At 43.1% G+C, this 24,075-nt stretch overlaps 1 protein-coding gene across 2 annotated transcripts in view; it reads left to right on the top strand.

Moving 5' to 3' along the window:
- SECISBP2L (SECIS binding protein 2 like) overlaps window positions 1-16,996 on the top strand; it is an 82,503-nt gene extending 65,507 nt beyond the window's left edge. For both annotated transcript variants that reach the window (XM_089670322.1, XM_089670323.1), the window contains exons 16-18: window positions 1,136-1,290; window positions 3,861-4,080; window positions 8,063-16,996. In XM_089670322.1, the coding sequence (XP_089526448.1) occupies window positions 1,136-1,290; window positions 3,861-4,080; window positions 8,063-8,712 (1,025 nt within the window). In that variant the 3' untranslated portion in view covers window positions 8,713-16,996. The remainder of the gene's footprint in view (window positions 1-1,135; window positions 1,291-3,860; window positions 4,081-8,062) is intronic.
- The last annotated feature ends 7,079 nt before the right edge of the window (window positions 16,997-24,075 follow it).

A 24,075-nucleotide genomic window follows, 5' to 3' on the forward strand; every position in this document is an offset into this window, starting at 1 on the left:
TAGATTTCCTTTTTTTTTTTTTTTTTTTTTTTTTGTTCAGACTTATTTTCAGCAAGTACAGAAAATAATTGTTGATCTTTTCAAAAATGCTGTGCCTTTTCAGTGTGTGCTGAAAAGAAAGTACAAGCATCCTGATCTATCTTATTAGTCAATCCACCATGTATTGGAGATGAACAAAAGCAGACATGTTTTGAAGGCCAGCATGTGTGACAACCATGGCTCGTCTCCATAAATACAGTGTAGAAGTTAGCCTAGCCACCCAGGGGCAGGATGTGTGTTATGTGCGGATGTACCAGGTGAATATAAAGGGTAAAAGCCTGAAAAATAGAAAACGACTGGTAAATTATAATATTTTAGTTCATGAGCAGAAAGGTGACAGAACCTTTTCAGAAGTGTTTCAAGCTTTACATCACTGCGGCTCCTACATTAAAGTGATTGCAAATGTGAAGTTTATAACAAAAAAAAGAAAAATAACACACAAGAGTTTATACTTCCTTGCACTGTGCAGTGGTACTGCACAGAGAGTACCCGAACCTCCTCTTCTTGGGTCCCCTGCCAACATTCCTGGTTCTTCCTCCCCAGCAAGTGCCCCCATAGAAAGCTGCTTCCTATGGGGCCACCTATAAGGGCTGGCTTCCTAGTCTCACTGTCTGCATCTATAGACACAGACAGCAGGACTAGGGCCCACTCCCTCCTCACTGGCATTGATTGACAGCAGTAGGAGCCAATGCTTAAATATTTTAATGCAAGGAATGCATGAAGGTAAAAATGTTTAGGCTTTATAACTACTTTAATGAATTGCCACCTGACATTTCATTTGTGTTCAGGAATCTAACTTCCCAACAGCTACCAGGTGTCACTGAACACTACCTGTGCAGTGGATGTGACATGAGTTAAGTAAAGTAAGGCACTTATTTCTTCTGGCTGTGTCTGCAGAAATATTGTGTTTTAAAAACCGCTGGTCCCTTCCATCTACTAGGCTGTTTGTATCACTATCCTTCAACAAGTGAGCCATTTGGACTCAAAGTTTTCTTATCTTTTACTGTATTGCATAAACAGAGGTATTTGTTAATATAAATGAATAGTTGTAGTCTTGACAGATTTAATGGATTTAAATATCTTTTTTTTTCATCAGGTGGATTGGATGAGGCCCTCTATAATGTAATCGCTATGGCCAGAGAGCAAGAAATTCCCTTTGTTTTTGCTCTGGGAAGGAAAGCACTGGGTCGCTGTGTAAACAAATTGGTACCTGTCAGTGTTGTTGGCATTTTCAGCTACTCTGGCGCAGAGGTAAGATCATTAACTTTGTTGTTTGTTAGTGAAGTCTAACATAGCTGTAACTAGAAGTTCTGAATTCTTGGCTCCACTTATTACCCTAAAATGAGGAATAAAGCCCTTTTCTGTATCATCCATTCATCAACTCCTGAAGAAGGGACGTGTTGGAAGACTTTTCTCAACAGCTGTAGCCGATGTCAGAATACAATGTTCCGGGGGAGGGGATTGCTCCATCTCCAACAAAAAGCCTAACAATCTATGACTAGTTTCACTAGCTTTAGTTGCAGAGCTATGTTTAAGTCTGGAACTGTGGCACAGTCTCAGGTGTGACCTTTTCACTGACAACTTGCTTAGTGAATAAGGCCCATTGGGCAAACGTGCCAGGAACTACTCTACTGTTTTGTGTTGCTGGGTGCCTTTGAAATACACTATTGGTTTTTACGGCAGTAAAAGTTAAGGCTGAATTGATGTAATCCACCAGTTAGTGTTGCTCGTGCACGTCAGACCTGCCATTCACTCTAAAGCGAGTACAACCCGTTGCTGATCCTGAAGCACCACGTGTATCTTAGATCTCCAGTCTTGTTCCATTGCCCACATATGGTGACTTAGTCACCTCCAGCCACCTGAAACTCTCATTAGCATCTGCTGCCCAGGTTGGTTGTTACTTGAGGCCAGGGGCGGACTGACAACTCATGGGGCCCCCAGGATATAGGGGATCATGGGGCCCGTGTCCTTGCCCAAACTCAAAAAAGCCTATGAAAAAGGTAACAGGGGCATCTCATGGGGCCCCCAAGTAACCCTGGGCCCTCGTGCAGTGCCCAAGTTTTCAAATGGTCGGTCCGCCCCTGCTTGAGGCCCTGACTCACATTGGGCCTAGTTGCATACCATTACGTGGTGCAGGTTGTTTTCTGAAGGACACACAGGGAGCGGACACAGGGGACCCTACCACTTCCACAGGTGACCTCAGCCCATACTCCCCTAATGGTTCTGGGGCTGTTTACTCAGTATCCCCAGACGGAATCAAAACTTGTAATACGGAAACAGTAAAGTGGCGATTATTGTGATTATTGCACCACATCCCTTTAAAATTGCAAATAATCAATAGAGAAGATGGGACTTTCAGGGTGCATAGACATGAATACCACAAATTAAAAGTTATATAATTTTTATTTTGTATTTTGGTAAAACAAGAAAGGACAAGATACAAAAACATAAAAACAATTTCAATTCTAAGAATACCAACTGAGATTCAGACTTGGTTAGGTAAATGAAGTATACTTCCTACATGTTTCGCCCTCACGGGCTTCTTCAGGGTAGATTTTTGAGGAAATTTCTACCGCCAAGTCAGTCTAAAAGTATATTTAAAAAAATTGTTCAATTACCAAACAACTTTAAGATATCCAATACAGGGTATTTAATGAAGTATATATACATATATATGGGACTCAATGGCTCACCCTGGATGTGAAAGCTCAGAGCTAGAAGAAAATGACCTAAAAAATCCTAATTGGCCTACATGTCCAAAACAGTTGTAGAGGATATAATGGGCATCAGATATCATCTAGGCACAATGGGATAAACAAAAAAAGATTAATTAAATTTAACGGAAACTATGAAGAGATCATAATTCAATAGGTTGAGATAAACTTTTGGCAATTTTACCTGTTAAATGCTTTAGGATATATAGGTATAACCTAACAAAGATCTATTTGACCTATACGTTCACAACCATAAGAAAGGAAACAATAGACATCAAACATTCATCTAGACAAATTCGGATAGACAAAAATCAGAAATTCATTTAATTTCAAAAAGGAATCAAGAAATGTTAATAAAAATTAACTTAATTGATTTTACCTATGGAAATTGCAGAGAAATATAGAAATATGTTCTGTCTAGAGGTCTAATTGGCCTAGAATGTCCAAATAGGGTTGAAGAATATAATGTGCATCATATATCCATCTAAGCATAATGGGATTAGTTGTAATACGGAAACTGGGACCCCTGTTATAGGGTCATTATCTACATAGTCACCTACAGCTTGTGTGTAGAGGGACCAGATAGAGGAGGGAGCGTACCAACTTCCCCAGCTGATTGCCACTCTGGATATGATGGAGGGACTCTACTCACAGCACTTCTGGCTTTGGTGACCGCATGAGGCAGTGTTCTGTTTTTTTATACAAAACAATTTCCTCTAACATGTGAATGCTATTTATTTTTAGTGTTTTAGTAAAATATTTACTGTGCTGATTCTATTTGCTTCCCCTATTCCCTCTTTTAGCGTCTCTTACAAAAATCTCTTTGTTGGATTTGTCATTTGTTCTTCCTCCAAACCACTGTATTTTTTTTATTATATTATGACCGCACATATGAAATATAGTATAGATAGATTAATGGAAGAATGTTACAATAAGTATCACTTTTCACACAGACCAGTCAATATTAACAAATCTACGTTTAGTCGTATTGAAAGAAAGTTTTTTGTTTTTTTGGGGTTTTTTTTTGTTTTTAAAGGTGTAAATGCAATCTGTAACTCTTCCCCTGATTATAATTTGTTGTTGTGGTGTTTTGTGTTTTTTTTAAAGAGCTTATTTAATAACCTGGTGTCCCTGACGGAAGAGGCCAGAAAGGCGTACAAAGATATGGTGTCCTCGATGGAGCAGGAACAGGCTGAGGAGGCTCTAAAGAATGTTAAAAAAGTCCCCCACCACATGGGTCATTCTCGTAACCCCTCTGCAGCCAGTGCAATTTCATTCTGCAGCGTCATCTCTGAGCCTATATCGGAAGTCAATGAGAAGGATTATGGTATGTTTTTTTGTGAATGGACTTGTTTATCAGTAAGTGTGTGAAATTATTTTAGAAAAATGTGAAACGTAAATAAGGCAGCTTGCTAATGAAATTCTATTGCTATCAATTTTCTGTCTATCTGTAATTATAAAATAGGGATCATATATGTGTTAGGGCAAAGTAAAATTCCAGACAAGCAGCAAGGTCCTGTGTCGACAGGCTTCTGACTTGTGTCAATGAGCACATAAAGCTTTCTTTCAGATGCATCCCACGTGCAATGCTTCTGGGATCACTCAGTGTTCATAGACAGGTGCATGTGACCTATAGGTAAGATTCCTGTATTTGACCACCTCCTATTCTGCATCAACCTGTTTGAAACTGCTTTTGCATTCTAATTGACTTGTACAAGGAAGTGGAATAGTTTTGAAGTGAATTAAAAATCCACCAACACACTGCTTTAAGCAAATCGTTAAAATAGATTGTTCTTCTACTGCTTGCTTCAGCATTCTTGCTTCCTTAGACAGCTTGCTTTCTGTGCATAGGTAGGGATGCTGATTCATTGCTGATCCAAAGAGCACATAGAGGGAGAGTAACATGGGAATCTGTATTTCTTAACCAGGTAATGATTGGATCAAGAGAGAGGCTTTGTGGCGCTGCTGTGAAGCTGGGTATAGAGAAGAATCATACGGCTGGCAGAGGAAAAGTGGAGAGCAGCGTCCTAGGCTAATCCAGAGGCTTGAGTAGATTTGGGGTTATGGATGCTACACAAAACTGGCCCCAGGAGTCAGATGTGTAGAGTATGCAGAGTGGGCTCAGCTGCCACTCTAGCCACACCCTCTGACGTGTTTCACCCCACCCATGGGGCTGGGTCACAGAGGCCTCTCTGATCCAGCCCCATGGGTGGGGTGAAACGCATCAGATGGGCATGGTTAGAGCAGCGGCTGAGGCCACTCTGCATACTCTACACATCTGACCCCTGGGGCCAGTTTTGTGTGGCGTCCGTAATCCCAAATCTACTCCAGACAATGAGTGGGTCACCTGCCTGACCTTGCAGTGTGGCGGGGTGGGTAATATTTGATATTTACTCAACAAAATCTATCCTCAGGTTAAACCTTAAAGCTGTATTAAACCCAAAAGCAAATATTTAATATATTGCAGCTTACCAATTCTTGAATGTAATGGCTGCATTAGTTTTCTTTTTTAGGCTTGCTTGCTTCTATTTTTATCTGGTAATCCAGCCCATTAAGCTTGTTGTTTTTCAGAGGCACAAGCTCTCTTGCAGATGTATCTGTTACAGGGATGAGACAATCCATATACGACTGACAGGGGTACTTTAAAATGATCTGCTTTTATCTATTCATGTAACCCCTTTATTCCAAAGGGGAAAAAACTGTAACTGCTTAGAAAGTGTTAGCTGTTGTCCACCTTGAATTTGTTGTTTCTAAATCTGCTAGTACATCTAACATTTCCCAGCCTGACAATGCTGCTGTCCAAAGTTCCCCCTGTGCTCATTCATCCAGAGTGGGGCACTCTAAACCCTGGTTTACATATCCGCATTCCTGCAGTCCACGTTTTGTGCTGGCACGAGAGCCCATTCATTTGAATGGGCTCCTGTGCCCCCATGACACGCAGGGAAGAAGTCCCTGCACTTCTGAAAATGCAGCCCGCACGGGAACCTCGGTTCTCAGTACGGTTGCAATTTCCAGTGCAGGCGGTGTGCCATTAGAATTAATGGCACCCGCCCGCGGGTCTGCATTCCTCTTTGCGGGAGGTGCGGCTGCACGGTTTTTTATGCAGATCCGCAGCGGCTCCACCCACACAGATGGGAACCTAGCCTTATACAGGAAGCGTGTTAACGTCCAGGTGAAAACAGAGGAGGAAAAAAGCCTAAAAAAAAAAAGAAAACTAATGCAGCCACCACATCTAATGATTGGTAAGCTGCAGTATGAACATTTTTTGCTTTTAGTTTTTATACACTGGTCACATCGGGTGCGATTTGGCATGTGACTTGCAAATCATATGCCAAGTCGCACCCTATTGTCCGCTATTAGAAAGGTCATATCGGTGCAGCTCCGACTTGGTCAGAGCCTCACCGATTTCTAAAGTAGTGCATGCGCTACTTTTGGTGCAATTTGCATAGACATCTGTGTCAAATGTCTTGCAAATCGCACCTCACATCGGCGAGTCACCCCACTTTGAAATTGTGCGACTTTACTATAAGTCGCACGATTTTTAAATCGGCTTTGATGTGACCGGGGTGTAATTTTTAAACACATATGAATTTCTTTTCTGTTTTTAGCTGTTTGCCAGGAAGTATGTCTGGATATACATGTTTCCATATTTGCACTGGTCCCATAGTACTGCGTCTTTTGTTGATCTGGTCCCATAGTACTGCGTCTTTTGTTGATCTGGTCCCATAGTACTGCGTCTTTTGTTGATCTGGTCCCATGGTACTGCGTCTTTTGTTGATCTGGTCCCATGGTACTGCGTCTTTTGTTGATCTGGTCCCATGGTACTGCGTCTTTTGTTGATCTGGTCCCATGGTACTGCGTCTTTTGTTGATCTGGTCCCATGGTACTGCGTCTTTTGTTGATCTGGTCGCATAGTACTGCGTCTTTTGTTGATCTGCTCCCATAGTACTGCGTATTTTGTTGATCTGCTCCCATAGTACTGTGTCTTTTGTTGATCTGCTCCCATAGTACTGCGTCTTTTGTTGATCTGCTCCCATAGTACTGCGTCTTTTGTTGATCTGCTCCCATAGTACTGCGTCTTTTGTTGATCTGCTCCCATAGTACTGCGTCTTTTGTTGATCTGGTACCATAGTATTGTCTTTTGTTGATCTGCTCCCATAGTACTGCGCCTTTTGTTGATCTGCTCCCATAGTACTGCGCCTTTTGTTGATCTGCTCCCATAGTACTGCGCCTTTTGTTGATCTGCTCCCATGGTACTGCGTCTTTTGTTGATCTGGTCCCATGGTACTGCGTCTTTTGTTGATCTGGTCCCATGGTACTGCGTCTTTTGTTGATCTGGTCCCATGGTACTGCGTCTTTTGTTGATCTGGTCCCATGGTACTGCGTCTTTTGTTGATCTGGTCCCATGGTACTGCGTCTTTTGTTGATCTGGTCCCATGGTACTGCGTCTTTTGTTGATCTGGTCCCATGGTACTGCGTCTTTTGTTGATCTGGTCCCATGGTACTGCGTCTTTTGTTGATCTGGTCCCATGGTACTGCGTCTTTTGTTGATCTGGTCCCATGGTACTGCGTCTTTTGTTGATCTGGTCCCATGGTACTGCGTCTTTTGTTGATCTGGTCCCATGGTACTGCGTCTTTTGTTGATCTGGTCCCATGGTACTGTGTCTTTTGTTGATCTGGTCCCATGGTACTGCGTCTTTTGTTGATCTGCTCCCATAGTACTGCGTCTTTTGTTGATCTGCTCCCATAGTACTGCGTCTTTTGTTGATCTGCTCCCATAGTACTGCGTCTTTTGTTGATCTGCTCCCATAGTACTGCGTCATTTGTTGATCTGCTCCCATAGTACTGTGTCTTTTGTGGATCTGCTCCCATAGTACTGCGTCTTGTTGATCTGGTCCCATAGTACTGTGTCTTTTGTTGATCTGCTCCCATAGTACTGCGTCTTTTGTGGATCTGGTCCCATAGTACTGCGTCTTGTTGATCTGGTCCCATAGTACTGCGTCTTGTTGATCTGGTCCCATAGTACTGTGTCTTTTGTTGATCTGGTCCCATAGTACTGCGTCTTTTGTGGATCTGGTCCCATAGTACTGTGTCTTTTGTGGATCTGGTCCCATAGTACTGTGTCTTTTGTTGATCTGGTCCCATAGTACTGCGTCTTTTGTTGATCTGCTCCCATAGTACTGTGTCTTTTGCTGATCTTTTACTGCATCCATAACCTCATGCTAATGGATCCACATTGTCTGTGTTGCTGCAGCACTTTTTTTGTGAGTTATTAAGATTGATAATGTTTGTGCTTTTCTTTGCCACAGAAACAAATTGGAGAAATATGGTAGAAACATCTGATGGACATGAAGCATCGGAAAATGAAGACTGTTCAGTGAGGACAGTGGATTCAGAACAAACCATTAACATCCAATCTGATAGTAAAGCCAGCATGCATAAACAAACACCAGTGAACCCTCCTGGTGTTACTACCTCAGGCAGTAAACCTTGCAAGTTGACTCCAGTCGAAAAAGAAGAGGTGAAACCAGATGACAATCTGGAATGGGCATCCCAGCAGAGTACTGAAACTGGATCATGGGATGGAAGCGGGAGAGACGTCCTCAACTCCTCCATGACAAGTACTACTAGCACTCTGGTACCAGAAATGCTGGAAGAAGATGATGATGAGGAAGAAGAGGATGAGTATCACCAGGAACCTATTTCAGTAAGCAGAATAGAGTCCTGGGTTTCAGAGACCCAGAGGACTATGGAGACACTTCAGCTTGTGAATAGCCCTGAAGAGGATAATATGGAGCATAGTGAAGATGACGATGATGATGCAGAGCCCTCTGAACATGTAGACCCAGTTGTTGAATGCAAGGAACGGACAGCGGAAAAGCTTCCCAGGAATGGATCGCAACCACAAAGTGCTGGGAGGGGGTTATTAAAAGAGAGCTCTAATTCTAATTTTGTTTAGAAAAAAAAAAAAAATCATTGAATACAACAAACTCAGGAATTGGTCTTTCTACAGAATTACTGGGAGAATTTCAGCCATTCCCCTACTTGTTTCATCTCATGTTTTGCACTGTTTAAATGTCTAATCTTTATTTAATTCCATGTAAATAATGTTATTTGTTATTAATTGTGTTGTTGCTTTTTCTTTACTTCAGCACTAGAGGGCACAGCAAGGAATGTTTCCGTCTGTCAGGCAAGGAACTGTATGTGCACTTGTGATGCATGTATACACGCACCTACACACGGCCAGCTGCACTACTCTTATGTGCAGTTCATTGTTGGTGGGAATTTAACAGGAATAAGTTATGACCACATGCTTAAAAGATAGCTAGTTTTAAACTACAAAATAGTTAATATAATTGGGTACGCTATGTTTGCCAGAATGTTGCAAAGCACCGCAAGGGCTGGTGGGAGAGAATTGGCTTCTTTTGTACGCTCCATATGCTAGTAAAGTGGGCACTTACTCGGAGACGGGAAGGCAGTTTCTGCATTTGGGTGGCTTGGCCTGAGAAATGGTCACCCCAGATAGGTCCCCACTTCCCTGCTCTTGTAATTGAAGTAAGCTCCAAGGGGCAGCAGAAAGTCTTGTAGCTTGGCAGTGCTCAGAAGTATATGAGTGTGTATATCTATATCGGTCCTATGCTATCCTATTTATTCTGCCTCCAATCAGTCAGATGCCACCCCCAAGGCACCCATTTGGTCTTTTTCCTTTCTATCCCACTCACAGCACACCCATTGGACTTTTCCTTTCTATCCCACTCCCAGCACACCCATTGGTCTTTTTCCTTGTATCTCACTCCCAGCACACCCATTAGTCTTTTCCTTTGTATCCCACTCCCAGCACACACATTGGTCTTTTCCTTTCTATTCCACTCCCAGCACACCCATTGGTTTTTTCCTTTCTATCCCACTCCCAGCACACCCATTGGTCTTTTCCTTGTATCCCATTCCCAGCACACCCATTGGTCTTTTTCCTTGTATCTCACTCCCAGCACACCCATTGGTCTTTTCCTTTCTATTCCACTCCCAGCACACCCATTGGTCTTTTCCTTTCTATTCCACTCCCAGCACACCCATTGGTCTTTTCCTTTCTATCCCACTCCCAGCACACCCATTGGTCTTTTCCTTTCTATCCCACTCCCAGCACACCCATTGGTCTTTTCCTTTCTATCCCACTCCCAGCACACCCATTGGTCTTTTCCTTTCTATTCTACTCCCAGCATACACACACCTCTCACTTTCCAGCATCCTTAACACCAGTGAGATGGCCTCTCCAGTACACAGAATTCTGTGCAGTATAAAAAGAGAAGAGTACTGGATGCTTCCTGCACCTATTAAGATTTGCACCCTCATTTTGCAGTCATCTCCCTGTCTGCTCAACTCACTCTTCACTTCCCTCTTTCAGTTCTCATTTGCAGAAGCACATCTCCTCCTTCCTACCAGTACAATGACAGTAATGGCACGCTCCTGCACACTGAACTTGGCTCATCTCGTTGTCTTCCAGTGATGTTCTTCTACTCTTGAAGTGCACGTGCCACTGAAAACACCTCAAACGACTTGCTGAGCCATGTAAAACCTCTCTGTGGCAGATTTGACCAGTTTCCCACAGAATTACACGTTTGCTCTTTGTTCTAACTTGTTGTCCATTATGAAATCGCAGATGTGGTAACTCACAAGCTGTCGTTGTACACAGGACAATGTCTTTTGGCACACTGACTTATGAAGGTCGGTGTTCCCTGTGACTGCATGTGCAGCCTTGTGCTGCCATCTCTTGGTGTGTTACAACACTTCAAAGTGCAAAGTCATGAGTGCTGTACTGTAAGAGGCTGGACAATGTCTAGAACCAGAGGAGATGCAGGACATGGAGCATTGTGGCACATAGTTATTTTTCCATTTCTAAGAACTACATATCCCATGGTACCTTGCTGCCTGTAAGCAGTGATTCCTGTACTGGCTCCTCCTCCTCTCAGCACCTCTGTAGTTCATAAGGCAGGCTCTGTGAAATGTGGGAATTTAACATAACAGACAATGGAAGGCAATCTTTGAAATAAACTTGTCATGCCGTTCTCTCTACGCTCAGCAGCGTTTTTAAAATCCAGGGTACCCAATTACATTAACGGTTCTACAGTGTTCAGTCCAGGTCTGCACCTTCAAGTCTAAAACTAGAGTTATCCTTAAATGTCTTTCGTTTGATAAATGGAGTTTTACTTTTGATTCTGTGTCCTAATATATAAGCATTTACACTTGAGGTTAGTTTTGTGTTCTGCAATCATTCTATATTGATTCTACAGTTATCTATTCATTTTATATTTATAAAGAAGGTGTGCATAAATACAGTTGTTGAATGTATAGGAGCAGCAGTTTCTTTTGTGCGTGTTTTCACAGCTGTCAAGTTGCTGTTTGTAAAAAGAGCTTTGTTTGGCTGAGAGTCCTTGCTACTGATCCATAAATAATTGCAGGTTTGGAATAGCTGTCTTGCTCAGGCACCCACGACCGTATCAAACCATTATGTTTGCAGTGGTGTTGAGCCCCTGATAGGCCTCGTTCACACTGGCGTGTTTATCCATACACCCGTGCCAAGGGCTGTGTTTGCCTGTGTAGGATGCACAGGTGTTCAGTACATCCCGGAGCAGGCAGTCCCATTCATGTTTATTGGGTCACAGTGGCTCCACAGACACAGCTACTGGTCCCAATTTGACAGCCATGTGGGTGCAGGTACCTGGGCTTGATTTACTAAAACTGGAAGGTGCAAACTCTGGTGCATCTCTGCATAGACACCAATCCGCTTCCAGGTTTTTTGGTGGAAGCTTAAAGTATAACTAAAGGCAAACCTTTTTTCTTCACTTTTGGAGTGGAGAGGGATTAGAACACCTGTCAGTTTTTATTGCTGTCTGTGTCCCCGTTTGAGAGATTCACCCTCTTTTTTTGTCTTTGAAAGTGAAAGTTTAAAAAAAAAATCTAAATTTTGGGTTATCCCCAGAGGGGAAATCTTCCAATGGGGGCGCTAGTTCTGGTGACCTGGGGGTCCCCAAGAGAGTTCCTTAATTTGCATGGATTTCTTCTCACTTCCTGTTTGGCTATAAGACATGAAGTGAAGGGAAATCTCCCCAATGAGAAAAACATGGCAAAAATCAACCTTATAGGGGTTATAACACTTCCTTACTCTGTCCAAAATGAAAAAACAAAGTTTTGCCTGTAGTTCTACTTTAATCGAACAAGCTGACGTTAGAAGCTGATTGCCTACCATGCAGAGCTGCACCAGATTTTGCATTCTTCCAATTTAGTAAATCAAGCCCACGGTCTGTGTAACAAATGGCATTCAGTGTCAGTTGTTACTTAGCCTGCAGTCAGTTGTAGATTAGTAGTAGATTAGTCAGCTTTCCTGCAGTGGCAATATCCAGTAGTTGGTACCTAGTGAAGTAAAATAGTATCACAAAATTAAACTCTGCACAAACATTTCAATATTTTTTTCTTTGCATTGTAACTTATATGTAGTACTTATTTGTATGCCTGTTTTAACGAGAATAAATAATGCTAAGTCCAGTACCTGTGGGCAGCTGTTCTAAATCCCTTACATAGACCAATATGTACTGGCAGGATTTACACAGCAGTCCTACTTACTAAACACAACCTAAAGTATGTGCTCCTATCGACTTCATGTAGACTGACTAATTAGATTAGCTTCTGTAGGCCACACACAGAACACGTTGGACTTCTAGGAACTGATCAGCCTAATCTTCATGATTTGTTAGGTGCTGTATGTTACGATTGTCTACATGGCAGTAAATGGCCTCTTATGCTGATGTCTTGTTATTTTAAGGATGCAGTAGGGTCAATGGCATGGGTCTAAAGGTGGTCCTGTTCCTTGCATGTTGTAATTCGAACAAAGACTTGTGTATAAACCAATCCTGGACATTAGTTTCTGGTAGTTATTTACCAGAAAAGGAAATAAATTGAACATGTTTTGTGTATATAGCGTCAGTAGCTGCATCTACAGGTCTGTGGATCCAGAAGTCTTTTACTAGTTACTACACTTTTCATAACCCTGTTTGTATTAAATATTTGAGAAATATAATTATTCGGTTTCCATCAGGTGACTGCTTTATTGTACAGTTTTAATTAAACAGACTAGTTTAGAAACAAAAGCCTTGAAATGCAAAGACTAAGGAGTGAGGCCAACTTGAAATTTATCTGTTGGCTGTGCACTGTAGGGCAGCTTTTTTGTGCAGGTCTTCTGCCACAGTGATGTTACTGGTTACTAGTGACCTCATGGGCGGGACCTTTTTTGTGCCGGTCTTCTGCCACAATGATGTTTCTGGTTCTTGGTGACCTCAGGGGCGGGGCATTTGTTTAAACAGCAAAGTGTCTGCCTGCTGGTGTATGGCTGACTGGTACACTTTAGACATGAGTGGCATGACAGACCTTAGCTTGCATGTGTTTCAAGTACCATCTTATGTGTGGAAATGACAGAATTACCAACTTGAATAACATTTTACTTAGACATTTTGAATTGGGTTTTAATTCACGAGTTCAGGTTTGGATTCTTGATCCTGACAGAAGGTGATCATTAGCTAGGTAATGTTTGAATTGATCCTCAGCCAGTTTTCTTTATTATTTTGGCACATGTGTCAGAAAAAGGAAAGCACTGTGACTACTTACAGTGTAAGTTAATGGGTGCAGTAATGAAAAAAATCATTCATCTTCATTAAAATGTTACAAAAGTGCCAGGAATGAATGACACACAGGGCATGGCAAATACTGACCATTTTTATCCCAATATACTCTTTTTCTGTTTATCACCCAGGATTTCCAAAATATATTCTGTGTTTTTAAAAATATTTGTTATCCAGATTTGTATTAAAATGTTCTTTATTTTTTTTTAATGATTTATGATTTTGCTATGAATTTGCTATCTGACAGTTGAGTGACAAAAGACCTAGGAAGAAAGAAGCTTGAGCAAATGCATCGTGGAAATGGTTTACAATAGATAGCTTGTACCTGTTTCTAGAGGCAATTTAGCTGGAAGCAAATAATGTTTGCCCTCACAGACTAAATAGTATTTTCTAGTAGACATTCTCTTCTACTGTGCTGTGGCTCCCAAAGATATAGGATTGGCAGCTGGTCACTTTTAATTCAGAAGAACTACATGACTTGGTGCACTCTACTGAAGGAAATTACTTTTCCTTCCTAAATCTTGTCGTTTCCTGTTATAATTTCTGTAAAGTTTGCTTGTATGAGAAACTAAAAGTTTCCAAAATTATACTTTTTAAAAGTTTGCATGTGTGTGTGTATATATGTGTGTGTGTGTGTGTGTGTGTATATGTGTGTATATATATATATATATATACACACACACTTTGGTATTCGTCTTCCATTTATTTCCGTTAACATTGTCACTGAGCAATGAAAAGCATGAAGGTTAACGTTCTTGTGAAACATTAACTATGGTCTGTGATTTAGGCCTATATCAAAGTGTACAGTGTTTCATATATAGATATCTATATCTGTATGGTCCTATCCATTGAATCAGTATGCCACTACTACAGTCCTTGAGAATTTGCCATAATTGTGCTTTCTAAGGAAAAAAACGTATGACATTGAAAATGGTTCTAAAGCCGAAAGGTTTTATTTGGTTTTTGTTTTTTTGCGTTAATGCATTTCTTGCATTAAGATAAAAAAACATACTGCATGCAACTCTTCCCTTCCCCCCCCCCCCCCCCCCCCCAGAAATACCTGAGACTGATCTTGATCCAGCACTGTGCCCATGAGCAGCATCTGTCTCTCCTCTCTGGACATAAAGGCAGAATTCATTGGCTCCTGATGCTGTCAATCACAGCCAGTAAGGAGAGAAAGGGGGTGGGGCCGAGCTATGCTCTCTGCGTCAATGGACACACTGAGCAGGCTTGGGAGCAAGCATGCACGAGTGCTCCCATAGCAAGCGGCTTGCTAAGGAGACACTAGACGAGGGGGGGGGGGGGGGTTGGGGGGAACGGGGGGGAGGAAGCTCAGTGCTGCTCTCTGGAATGGATTTGCAGGTATGACATGTTTGTTATTTTTAAAGAAGAGAAAATTTTAGGTTTAGTTCACCATTGCCAAAAACTGCCTATGCATATAAGGGGCTCCTGAAGATCAAAACAAACCGTATAGCTTTGGCTGAAGTTGAGTAATGCCCTTGCTGTAGGTGTCGGCCTTTTAGGTGTCTCCCAAAGCCTGGCCGAAATGCTCCCAGAGATGGCCTCATCTTTTCCTGCCTTGTTGCTACAACATTGCTAAGACACTCCAGGCGTTACTACTATTATCACATGAGCGAGCTCTCAAACCCCTCTCACCTGTGTGGTCAGTTATCTGCATCGTGGAGCTCGGTGTTACTGCAACCTAAGAGGGAGATTGTATGCACGGGGATTTGAGTCGCCTGGGAGTGTCTTAGCAAAATCCTAGCAATAAGGCAGGACAAGACTATGTCATCTTTTTTTTTTTTTTGTTTTTGTCAGGCTTCTGGAGGTACATGAATGGCCTACACATATATCAAGGACATTATTCAACTTTGGTCAGAGCTGCACAGTTTGGTTTTTAGCTCCAGGTACCCCTTACCTACATCGGCAGATTTTGGTGCAAGTGAACGAACTCTTTAAGTCTGGTAATTAGTTCCTTCCTTCTCCAGTGTGTAAGGTAATGGCATTGCTGGGGGTATAATGCCAAACTGTATGTTACCATTCAAAGCTAGACCAGGAGCTTGTAGTGCATACTGAAATATTTTGTTCTGCTCTATGTCAGCAAATCGGCAGTTCATGGCCTGTGAATTTTTACATTTGGCTTGCGATTTAAAAGAAAATCCAAAGCTGTAAGGCAGGGGTGCTCAACGAGCTACAGGAGGCCCTTAGAGCCCTCTGATGTAGCCATCGACCTCAAACCAGGGATGCACACTTCTATTATATCCTACGGCTTCAATGTACTTTCTGAAAGTGCACCAAAACTCCTCAATGCAGGAGTCTACGTCACAGTGGCACCAACCCACAGGAAAGCCGCAGATGCACAGCGCTGCACCCTCGGTGCAGGTATACCACAGCGCATCAGTTTGAAAGCAGCCTTAAAGGGGGCTTAGGGCAGTAAAGGCTCGTTTCCATTTGCAGTAAAACCCTTAGTTGAGATGTGTTTTTACGACATCCCCTCAACCACTAGTGTAGCGTCAGGGGTCGCAATGGTGACCCAACCCCCCATGCTCCAGGGGGCCCGTGTGGCCTTCTTGTTGCATTGTTTTACACTTGGACAGAAGAGGTGGTGGGGGTGGCATATATAGGAACCAATCCTCTCCATTTTTACCCTGCAACTGCTGAAAGACAACTTCTCTACAACCCCCCCCCCCCCCCCCCCCCCGGCATTCTGGAGGAAGATGTTCATTATGCTATTCAAAACAATACACTTGAAATACTCAACCATTCATTTCATTGTGGCCTGTGGCTGGCAACCAAATCACTTAAGTGGCCCTCACATTTCAAAAGGTTGAGCACCCCTGCTAAAAAGTGAAATCAACAAATCCTGTCTTCCAATATATGCTATGATGGCTCAGATATAGGTTTAATGGGCTGTTAAAGTAGGCAGCAGGTCTTCTTTAAATCCACATCATTCATGTATTTTTTAAGTGGTACTGGTATTGTTCACTGGAATTTAACCTTGATAAGTATTCGATGTTCCGAAAAATCTGGCATTGCTATTGTATTTATTGGTTCCTCAACACATGCCCCTGAGACATGATATGGCAAACGTTGCTAGATTTCTGTGACCATATACATATAATAGTCTGAATTGTGATGTGTTGCAATAAGTCCATGATCTCATTAGCTGTGCCAACAGATCGCCTTGATTCTGAATTATCATTTATAGTGGGCATGCTTTATGAAAGAAATTACACACATTTCCGAGAGTAACCTATAGACTGTGGACGTTTTCCATTTGATTTTAACTGCTGCTCAATTTTTCATGTGCTTGCTTTGTACCTTTCAGAATACTGTAGTCTGTTTTTAATCTGTTGACATGCATACTTGTGCTTTGCTCTTAACACTTTGCTCCGAATGAAAACAATAAATCAGATGATCTATATGTGGGAACGAGGATTCCTAATAACACATGAAGTTTTTTCTGTATGAAGGATAATACTATTTTTATTCATTTTGGATTAACTGCTTTTTGCACTATGTAAATACTAGTGAATTTTCTTCCTTCTAATAAATGAATGATTATAGATACAATGTATCTTTTTGTATTGCTTTCAGTTGGGTGGAAACATTTGAACAGAATGACTGGTTCATACAAACTGTCTTTTATAAAAAATTAATTTTGCTAAACATTCAGTTTGAGGTGATTGTAGCCGTATTAGTGCATTTGCGACAGAAACAATTGAGTACTGTTTAGTAACATTCTGCTAACTTTGTGAGTAGTACTGCTTAGACTTTGAAGAAGGGGACATTCCCCGAAAGCTTGTCCTCAAAATTGTATGTTAGTGCAAATAAAAAAAGTATCACGGACAGTACTCAATTGTTTCTAAACATTCAGATAACCCCATTCAAAAGAAGAAAGATCACCTGGTTAAATGCATTTCACACATCTATATGTATATATTCTGTGATACTGGGCTGCAAAAAGAGTGTGCGTTCTTTCCAGACAGCCATAGCGCCAGTGGTTGTATTGATGGCTCCCGTGTAACATAGATCAGTAATAACTGGTCAAAAGAAAGAAGAATAATACAAATGGACTTTATAGGCACAAAGACTAGATACACGTATTAATAAAATCAGTATTGCTTTATTTGACATTACGTCACATATAGATCATAGGATTATAAGACTTGTTGAGTAATATCCCCGCAACAAATGTCCCAGAGCCCACCATGTAAAGAAGGAGCTCAACTAGTGATGAGGCATGGAAAACCAACAGGATGGTCCTATAGGGGGGTGAGGGACATTCTGGCGCTAGAGAGTTTGCCCGACATGTTTCGCGACAACAGTCGCTTCCTCAGTGGCTATTTGTATATCTAAAAGAGATGCATAGACTTGGATAACAAAACAAAAAAATCATACAGACATGATACAAAGCTCATAAAGCATGTAATACACTTACATAAAATCTCATTATGCACCAGACAGTCATGAGCCCTCCAGTCAATGAGAGCAGGCCTCCTCAGAGTACCCAATGGGGCAGAAACCATCCAGGGGGCCAAGTATGGGGGTACAAAACGGGCAAGGCAGGCCAGCACCCAAAGGTACCTCAAAAAGCTGAAAAGAACATGAATTAAAAAAATATATATATATATGTGTATATATTATTATACAGTTTTTATATAGCGCCAATGGTTTGCTCAGCGCTGTACATTACAATGACTCAAAATATCATCTCACATAAAATGGTGTGGGCGTGCTGCGCCGGGGTGCCTTTTAGGACACATACTGGTGAGGTGTACAATGGCGTGGGCATGCTGCGCCGGGGTGCCTTTTAGGACGCATACTGCACTGGTGAGGTGTACAATGGCGTGGGCGTGCTGCACTGGGGTGCCTTTTAGGACGCATACTGGCACCGGTGAAGTGTACAATGGCGTGGGAGTGCTGCGCTGGGGTGCCTTTTAGGCTGCAGACCGGCACCGGTGAGGTGTTTTTGGATTTAATAGAACTTAATCAGCCTGAAGCACAACTGGATTCAGTTATAGTTTACGTGGATATCATGGATAAAGCCTGGAGATTATCTGAGTATATTACATATACAACACAAGTTGCTGTTGATCCGTTTCTGCAGTGCGTTTTGGCACATGCAATTTTGCTGCGTTTTTGATGCATTTTGAGTTTTAAAAAAAAAATTCTTGTTGCTGGGCAGATATAAAATGCATCATATACACAGCAAAAACGCACCACATGCTTTTCTGCAGCGTTTCCATTGAAGTCTATAGAACCAAAAATGCAACTTTTTGTGTTTTAAAAAAAGTCTCTGACCCTTTCCAAAAAACGCACCGAGTGAAAATGCAGAGACGTGAACCTGTCCCATAGGAAATCATGTTAAATGGACTGTAGTCCGTTTATGCAAACTGCTGCGGAAAATGCTTGGGTATGAACCTAGGGTGAATGTTTGAAAGTTAGATTCACTTTATAAATATACCTCACTGAGTTCCTTGCTTAGAATGGTTGATATTTTGGCATAAAGCTCTGATTATGTCCTAAAGGATTTTGCTAGAAAAAGCTGAACACGGTAGTTCCACAAACGTTCACACCACCTTTTTCTGTTCTTGGACAATCAGCATCTGCATTGACATATTTCATGGTGATTGGATTAAGGTGACTTAATTATTCTGCAGCTATAATGGCTGGTATGTTTGTGACAGTCATCAGAACCGGAGGATCCGCTTTAGTTGCAAACCACCCTCAACATTACAGATCAAGTCCAGTTGAATGTGACAACTACTACCAGTCATACAGTGTACCATGATAAATGAGAACCTTTACACCCCAGTCACACCGATCCCACTTTGAAATCATGTGACTTATAGTGAAGTCGCATGTTTTCAAAGTCAGATGACCTGCCGATTTGAGGTGCGATTTGCAAGATATCTGCAACAGATAGATGCACTACTTTAGAAATCGGTGCAGCTCTGATCAAGTTGGAACCGCACCAATCTGACCAATATAATTGCCGACAATAGGGTGCGACTTGCCATGCAAATTGTATGGAATGCAGATCACACCCACTATGATTGGGGACTTAGGCTGCATTCACACAGGCATTTAGCCATGGTGGGAATCCCAGCGGAAGGAAGCCAATGATTCCTGCTGCTGAGATTGACAGCTGCATGTGTATGGCAGAGGTCGCTGAGCCCATACCCTCTGACAGGCCACAGTGTACAGTAGCAAAGCCATCGATCACTGCACTTTGTGTGCATCCAGCCGCAGTCACTGCAAATGCAGGTTTATCACAAAGAAAGTAACAGCACAGGTCCATAGAACAGACCTATCGGCCCCACATGGGGGGTGATCTCTGAGCTCTGCCTGGAATAGGTGACTGAGAAATTCCATTAAAGCTGAGCTACATGCAGATAGAAAAAGTATGAATGTGGATTAAAGCTTTGTTCACACAATCATTGAATATGTCAGGCAGGGCCCTTTCACATGAGCAGCTGGGGGGGGGGGGGGGCTGCCACCCTCCCGAATTCTAAAATTCCAGCCAGGCAGGGCCCTTTCACGTGAGCGGCTGGGGGGTGGCAGGCAGGGCTGTACATATGCTTTTTCCATTTTCAACTCTGGCTGCAGAAGATGACAGGTGTCACCACCTGTCAATCTCGCCCAATAAGATCAATGGAGCTGCACTTGGCTCGCAGTTGCAGCATGCTTCCACAATGTAAAAGTGGCATTCAGGATTTAAACAAAAAAAAAAAGCTTTCGAGGCAGCATTGGTACCTGCTGAACATCTGTCAGTTGCTGCAATAGCACCCTCTAAAGCAATCTACTGCAGATTGCTTTTTAGAGGGTGGTAAGCAGTGTGAAAGAAGTCTGTGATTTTTGCCTCGCAGCAATGCAAGACAACACTAAAGCTGAGTGTACACATCCATCCACTCCCTGTTTTAACAGTTGTGTGTGGCAGTGAGAGGTGGTAAAGAAGCCATAAAAAAAAAAAAAAAAATCATACTACCACCTATTTTAATGCCCGTGTGAACAAGGCTTGATCTAGTAATACATGTAAACCCTGCACAGCTGATAGGTGGAGACAGAGTGATGAGGTCATCAGCGTGCTGCTTCTCCTTCTACTTCCCTAAGCTCTAAGGTGATGGTGGGGAGGGGACAAGTAAGTGAAAGTGAAACTGCAGCAGAGAGAACAGGTCCCCTCCCCTGCTAGACAGGGCTGCACAGTGGAGCACAGCTGAGTAGATCTTAGACATGGATGGACAGAAATACAAATCCTTTGGCAGGTAAAGCAGCCCCCATACATGTAGTTTATCTGTGGGTCCAGCTGGGTGGTGTTCAGCTTTAATGTATACTGAGAGGACATACTGATGTTAGAACAGCTGCAGTGTTTGTTGCACACCATTAGCAGTCCACTGGTTGGGTTCACATTTTTCCTACAATATCTCCTTTAATTAGATATCATTCTGGGTCGTTTCTTTGTTTTGTGGTGTCTTTCTATATTTGCCTCTGTGAGTTAAGTCTGGTTCACACTGGATCCCACGTTGAAGTCGTCCGATTTCAAGGTCAGATGTTGGCAGACATCTGTGCGACTTCATGCACAGATGCACCTGAAATCACAAAAAGTACTGCAGGAACTACTTTCAAAATTGCTGCAACTCCCATGGAGTCGGAGGTGCACCAATTTGATCAGTTCCATTGCAACTGCCAAATCACATGACAAGTGGCACCGGTGTGAACCAGGGCTGAATATCCAAGCTAAACAAATATTTTCTACATACAAGAGATGTGTATTCTTCCTGGAATCTTGGTGTCCTCTGTGTATTTCTTCCAGATGTGTGCAGTAATCCAGCATGAAACGACTCCTGTAGGACTGTAGACCAGTCACTACGGCTCTCTTGTGCAGGGTGGCTGGTCTTGTATCTGCCCCCCCCCCCCCCTAGTTTTCTGCAGGCAGTCTGTAGTAGGTGGGGCCTGCCAGGTCCCTCCCACAGTTCTGATCCCTACACAGGCTATCTGCAGCACAGTGATGGTTTTCTGCCACTTTTACAAGGTAATATCTAGTATTACAAATGGATTTGGGGCACAACAGGTGTATTTACTGTATATTCTTTATGGCCCTTGAGGTAAATATTTTAAGATTGTTTTTTTTTTCTGGAATTCAGCATTAAGGTACATGACTAAACAGCTAAGAGACTATGTGAACAGTTTCCCCAACTGTTAATTAACCACTTCAATCTAACCTATTAATCTGGGTTTATAATTTCAGTGTCTGAACATGTAGGAGGGGTATCAAAACGTTTTGTGACTAGTTTTGTAACATGCCAACAGATGGCAAGTAGCACAAGGCTCCATGCAGTCACAGGGAGCACCAACCTTCATAAGTCAGTGTGCCTAAAGACCTCATCCTGTGTACACCTGGAGCTATGCAATTGGTGCTATTCTGTCCATGTGCGTTAGCATGTCTGCTATTTCATCATGGACAGCAAGTTAGAACAAATAGTAAATGTGAAATTCTGTGTGAAAATGGGCAAATCTGCCACAGAGATGTTTGACATGATTCTGCAAGTTGTACATCAGCTCCCGATGTACACAGGACGATGTTTTTTTGGTACACTGACTTATGAAGGTCGGTGTGACTGTGCGTGCAGTCTTGTGCTGCCATCTGTTGGCATGTTACAAATCTCTAAACTTTTTGATACCACCTTGTATGTAGTCATCCCACAATATGTAAAATTTCTGCTCAACACACAAGATCAAGAAGTATGGAGGGGATGGCGATGAGGCTTAGTGTTACAGATTTTTGTCTTGAGTCTTTGTAGTAACATCTGTCAAAGAGGGGTCAGCCTTAAAGCTGAAGTTTAATTGAAGGGGTTAACATCAACCACTCTGGGTGTGAAAGAGTTGTGCCACTCGCCAGCCTCCTCCATTCATAAAACTCGTCCTATTCTTCCCCAGAATTCAGGATGTTCTGTGAATGGAGGACTGTCAGATGAATGTCAGGGTCTGCCTCTTCCGGAGGGCTGTCGGACGAATGTCAGGGTCTGCCTCTTCCGGAGGGCTGTCGGACGAATGTCAGGGTCTGCCTCTTCCGGAGGGCTGTCGGACGAATGTCAGGGTCTGCCTCTTCCGGAGGGCTGTCGGACGAATGTCAGGGTCTGCCTCTTCCGGAGGGCTGTCGGACGAATGTCAGGGTCTGCCTCTTCCGGAGGGCTGTCGGACGAATGTCAGGGTCTGCCTCTTCCGGAAGGGCCGTCGGACGAATGTCAGGGTCTGCCTCTTCCGGAGGGCCGTCGGACGAATGTCAGGGTCTGCCTCTTCCGGAGGGCCGTCGGACGAATGTCAGGGTCTGCCTCTTCCGGAGGGCCGTCGGACGAATGTCAGGGTCTGCCTCTTCCAATCCCATAACACTTTGAATTCTAGGAAACAATGGTAAGAGTTCTATGAATAGAGGAGGTGGGCAGAATTGGCCAGCAAGGAAATGATACAACTCTTCCACACTCGCAGCGGCCTATGTTACCTCCTGCAGTGGCCATAGATCAGCACTGTGGGGAGAAGATCTCTACATCATGGCGCAGCCAGCAGGACATGGCACACCTTCCTTAGTGGTAAAGTAGGTCCTGATGCATCCTAGCAGAAAAAAAAAATGAAAGGAGTTTCTTGGTCGTAGCATACACTTTCATTTTATAACATCAGCCTTGTTATAGAGATACAAGTGTAGCACTGGCCTGGGCTCGTGACATCCTGCCTAGCAGAGCTAAGAATAGGCAGCAAGGACATTTATTTCACTTTTCTCCTGTGATGGACAGCTGCAGGGAGAGAGAAGCTTAGACTGTGCCCTGATTGGCTGTTGCTACAGCTGCAGAGGGCCCTCCCATAGCAGCCCAGGGGCAGGAGGATTTCTGATAAGCTGCCTGGGCCAGACTGGCTTCTGATTAGCTGCTGGTTGGCCTAATCCAACCCCTAACCCTCGGTTCAAATCTGTGCGGGTGGTGCCGCTGTGGGACCTGCACCCACACAGAGGAAAGAGGGACCTGTGGGCGGGTGCCATTAACTTTAATGGCACGCCACCCGCACTGGAAATCGCAACCGTAATGGGAACTGCAGTTCCCGTGCGGCCTGCGATTTTCAAAGTAGTGCAGTGACTTCTTCCCTGCGTGTCCTGGGGCACAGGAGTCCAGTCAAAGGAATGGTCTCTCATGGCCGTGCAAATTGCGGCCCGCACACATGTGAGATAGGGAGAAGGGTAGGAGACCCATGTGGAGTCTGAGAAGAGTTTCTGGGGAAGAGGCAATGGCCAGGAAAATGTGGAGGTGACCCCCCCGCAAGTGTAACACCACTACCCTGGGCTGACTACATTTGGTGTTATGGCTGAGTTGTAGCCACTTGATCTACAATATATTCCTTAGGATTCTGCAGCTTCTCCCTAAACCTGTGTATGACAATGCCTGTATGGTGGTTGAAGAATAGTCCAACCAATAGTGCCTGTGATATGGAATAAACAGGACAAAGGCCTCTACACCGGAGCCTGAGATTGTCAGTGAGCTATTGGGACTGGTAGCAGGGTGGGCAGCCTCTGCACAGGTAAGGGAGACCCACTTATTTCCACAAACAATAATTATCATTGACAATCCTACTTCTAAAATCTGCTTTCATGTTGTTCTTGTCTG

This window comes from Staurois parvus, unplaced genomic scaffold (assembly GCF_062004578.1).
Source record: "Staurois parvus isolate SC_StPar_1 unplaced genomic scaffold, SC_StPar_1.0 ptg000089l, whole genome shotgun sequence".
Taxonomy (NCBI): Eukaryota; Metazoa; Chordata; class Amphibia; order Anura; family Ranidae; genus Staurois; species Staurois parvus.